General features: G+C 32.7%; 1 protein-coding gene across 1 annotated transcript in view; it reads right to left on the bottom strand.

Annotated features, from left to right (window-relative positions):
• Nucleotides 1-4,324, bottom strand: part of LOC110017969 (syntaxin-32-like) — a 27,330-nt gene extending 23,006 nt beyond the window's left edge. Inside the window, exons 1-2 of the mRNA XM_020715158.1 lie at nucleotides 4,139-4,324; nucleotides 3,797-4,044 (exon numbers count right to left, since the gene is read on the bottom strand). Of these exons, the coding sequence (XP_020570817.1) occupies nucleotides 3,797-4,044; nucleotides 4,139-4,167 (277 nt within the window). The 5' untranslated portion in view covers nucleotides 4,168-4,324. The remainder of the gene's footprint in view (nucleotides 1-3,796; nucleotides 4,045-4,138) is intronic.
• Nucleotides 4,325-4,483: the final 159 nt, after the last annotated feature.

Genomic DNA, 4,483 nt, shown 5'->3' with positions numbered 1-4,483 from the left:
AGCATATTATTACTTTAAAGAATGGATCTAATAAAACACAAATTGATCATTTTCTTATGAGAAGAAGAGATCGTCGAGAAAGTAAATATTTTAAGGTCATTCCAAGAGAGGGTTTAATTATTCAACATCGATTATTTGTTCTAGATTTTAAGATGAAGAGTTGTAAATTAAAGAATATTAGGAATCATCGTCATAGAATTAGATTGGGGTACATAAAAGACAAATAAATTTGATTTTATGAGTAAAATTCAAGATTTCAAGATTTGGGATGTTCATGAAAAAGCAAATTCTATGTGGGTAAAGTATCAAACATTACTAAACAAGTGGCCAAAGAGGTACTTAGAGAATCAAAATAAAAAGTTTGCATAAATAAAAATAGTTGGTGGTGGATAATAATGTGCAAAAAATAATAAAATATAAGAAATTATGTTATAAAAATTGTTTCAAATGTAAAAGCTTAGAAAACTGAGAAATATATCAAATGATCCGTAGGAGTCTAAGAGAACATTCTGTGATGCTAAAAATTCTGCTTTTAGTGATTTTTATAATAAATTGGATACTAAAGATGATAAAAAATATATGTATAAACTAGTCAAACAAAAAGAAAAAAAAGTAAAGATTTAATGGTAAAGTGTATTAAAGATGAAAATCAAAAAATATTTTTCTTAGAAAAAGATATTCAACATAGGTGAATACATTATTTTGATAAACTTTTTAATGAAATTTTTTAAAAATACAATTAACTTTAGTGATCTTAATATCGTTAATACTAATAAAATGTTTCATTTTTACCGTCGCATTAGTAAGAAAGAAGTTGAGGAGACTCTAAAGAAAATCAATGATGGAAAGTCTGTAGGACCTGATGATATCCCAATTGAAATGTGAAAATATATAGCAGAATTGAGAGTTTCTTGGCTTACTAAACTCTTTAATATTATTTTAAAAACTAAAAAGATGTCTGAGTGGAGGAAAAGTATTTCGGTCCCTAATTTTTAAGAATAAAGGTGATGCACAAGAGTGTGCAAATTATAGAGAAATTAAATTGATGTGTCATACTTTAAAATTATGGGAGAGGGTAATTGAGCATAGGTTAAGACGTATTACAAGATTTTTCATAATCAATTTAGATTTATGTCGGGCAGGTTTACTATGGAAGCTATACATTTATTAAGAGGTTTGATGGAGAAATTCAGAGAAAATAAAAAGATCTACATATGATTTTTATGGATTTAGAAAAAAATGATTTAGAAAAAGCTTACGATAAGTTTCCAAGAGATATCCTTTGGAGAGTTCTTGAGAAAAAAGGTGTTGATAATGACTTATATTCAATTCATTAAAGATATTTATACTAGAGCTATTACTTGTGTTCGAACAGAATGAGAATGGACCAAATATTTCCCTATTTCTGTTGTATTTCATTAGGGATCGGTTTTAAGCCCATATCTTTTTGTTTTAGTTATGGATGCTCTTACTGGACATTTAAAGGAGCATGTACCTTGGTGTATGTTTTTGCTGATGATATCCTTCTCGTGGATAAGATGAGTCGTGGATAAGATTGAGAGAGAAAGCTCAGGAAAAACTTGAATTATGAAAATCTACATTGGAGTCTAAAGGCCTTCATTTGAGCAGAACTAAAACTGATTACATGAAATGTATTTTAGTAGTAATAGCTCGTGACATAATTGTAATTATGGGTGATCAAATTATTAAAAGGTGTGAACGCTTTAGATATCTCGGGTCGATTGCTCAAAGTGATGGTGATATAGATGGGGATGTTATTAGTAGAATTCAAGTTGGTTGGTTGAAGTTGAGGAATGCTTTGGGCCTATTGTGTGATAGAAAAGTACCGCTTCGACTGAAATTAAAATTTTATAAGATGGTGGTGAGACCTGCAATGCTCTATAGCGCTTAATGTTAGCCTTTAAAAGAGAATAATAAAACTAAGTGTTGCCGAGATGATAATGATTGGGTGGATGAGTGGCTTTTTACTTAGAGACAAAATGTGAAATGAATATATCCGTGATAGGGTTGGTGTAGCTCCAGTGACGGACAAAATTAGAAAGGGTTGTCTTAGATGGTTTGGTCTAATTAAACGTTGACCATATGATGATCCGATTATGAGAGTGGATGTTTTAGATTCAACTTATGTTAAGAAAGGCAAAGGTATACCTAGAAAGACTCGGGCATATTGTATAAAAAATTATCTTAATTTATTAGAATTAAATAAAAAAATGACACTCAATAAGACGCAATGGAGAAAAAGGATCATGTAGCCGATCCCACTTAGTGGGATAAAGGTTTGTTGTTGTTGTAGTTGTATTTGAAAATAACTTACATACTTTTACTTGGAATTGCTCTCCCTAGGTTTGGGGAGAAAATTACAGAGTTTTCCTCATTCCCTTAAATTTCTTCTCCTTCCATGGCGTTAGAAGATTTGGCTTATATTTAGCCTTAAATTTTTCCAAAGCTTGACTTCATAGTTTTGACATATTCAAAAACAGCCTAAATAGTTGTCAAAAGATCCACTAGTGGCTTGATTTATAAAGTTGATTTTGGCTCGTTTAAAATAAAAAATAAACTCAAACCTTTAGCTATGTGCTTTTGAATGAAAATCATACCTAAACTTCTCATTTTGGAGATAATTAGCAAAACTAAGATGCCACCTAAATATAATTAGTCCTTTTTCTTGGTTAAGTGTGTATAGGGTCCACTGGACTTGATTTGACATGGCTAAACTCATTTTTCTTGTTTACTCGCTCATTTCCAATAGTATTAAGTTAAGACTTTGCAAACCACTCGAGTCACTAATTAGTTGAATTAAGGATTTGATAACCTGGAGTTTTGAGAAATTAAGATCAACAATTTGAGGATTCATTGTTTTGATGTTTTTTTTACTTTTATCTCTATTTTTATTTATTGTGGATTCGACAATTCCAGCACTATTTCACTTCAACAAATAAGATGTGGCTCACTTGTAATAAAAGCGGATCAGTTTGTCAAAAATGGTTTTCTAGCTAGTTGAGTTTTTTCATGATCACACAACCAATCATAGAATTTCAAATGAACTTAAGAAATCATAGCTAATCAAAAAATTTCACAAAATTATGCAACCCCCTTTGATTCATGTAAATATTCTTGTAATTAGATATATCTTAGGCAAAAATGTAGCAAGAAGGGAAATGGAATTACCACTATAGACATAGGAGATAACATAGATAGAACAAAGGTAACATGACAAAAAATAAGTTACCAAAAAATAGGTTTGCTTGCACTAAAGTTGAAAGGCATTAGGAATGAATGAAAGAGAAGGATTCATAAAATAGACCCCAAACAATTTGGATAAAAGTAACGATAATGTTTATGATGAAAAAGAAGAAGAGAAGAATGTAGAAATGGCTAGTATAAATTTTGTCTCTTAATTTTTACATGTCATTGCCCACAATCCTTCCTTCCATGCTTTGATGAATTATAATGGTTTCAGAAAATTAGCAGCAAGAATGCATGTTTCTATTATTCTATGTTGAGAATAATTTTTTTACCGATAGAGATGAATCGAAGTAATTATGATATGAATGCAAAAAACAAACCAATTACATATAATTAATCTACCATCATTCAAATTGCTCAAAAATCGTGTATCTCTAGCAAGCAACTACTACTTGAGTTCATATAACAGCAATGCAAAAGATTGTCTCAGAATATTGGTAAACATAAAACAGTGACTCGTAAGAACCAATCTCGTCTACTTAAGACAACTAGGAACCAAAGACTGAGAAATGAAAAGGCATGGTCTTACATTTTGTAAGTTTAGCAAGCTTCTGCGAAGTCTGGTAAATCCCAAGCCCGATCCTCGAAGCTCTCTTGTTGAATTCCGACTGGATGGAGACTGCCGACTTCGGCCCCTCCAGTTTCGACCCAACATTACTACTCTGTGCGTTTGAAGCAGATGATACGGACTTCCTTAATCTCTCGGCTACTGTAAGAAACTCCTGCGTACGATCCCGGTAGGAAGATTGCCCAGATCTGGCGGACATCTTCGAAACCCTAGTAGCAAGATCCACGAAAAAGAATACAGATCTATCGAGAAACCATACCTAGACAATTACGATGTTATAAAGCTGGTCGAATCAATTCATGCACCGATCCTTCTTGTTGATGACGATCCATGATATATTAGATCAAGATATTAGCTCCACGGAATAGAACATCCAACTAAGCTTTTGACCGAGTACGCGCCACTACAGTTGCAGGTCTTCTGTCGGCGACGAAACCCGGAAAACGGAGCGAAGAAGCACGTGCTGCCTTCACATATAAGAAATAAAGGCGCGCGCGGCTTTTGGCCTGTTGGCTACATAAGTGAAAAGATTATTTAAAACTGTATTTTTTAAATTACAATTGCGTTTTCGGATTCCAATTTACGCATATTTTCCAGTGAGGGCGCTCCCCAGACCTTGCTTTTTCCTTGGCCTCTCCCGTGACCGTA

Source organism: Phalaenopsis equestris, unplaced genomic scaffold (genome assembly GCF_001263595.1).
Source record: "Phalaenopsis equestris unplaced genomic scaffold, ASM126359v1 Scaffold000002, whole genome shotgun sequence".
In the NCBI taxonomy this organism is placed as follows: Eukaryota; Viridiplantae; Streptophyta; class Magnoliopsida; order Asparagales; family Orchidaceae; genus Phalaenopsis; species Phalaenopsis equestris.
This window is presented reverse-complemented; position numbering and strand designations above follow the sequence as displayed.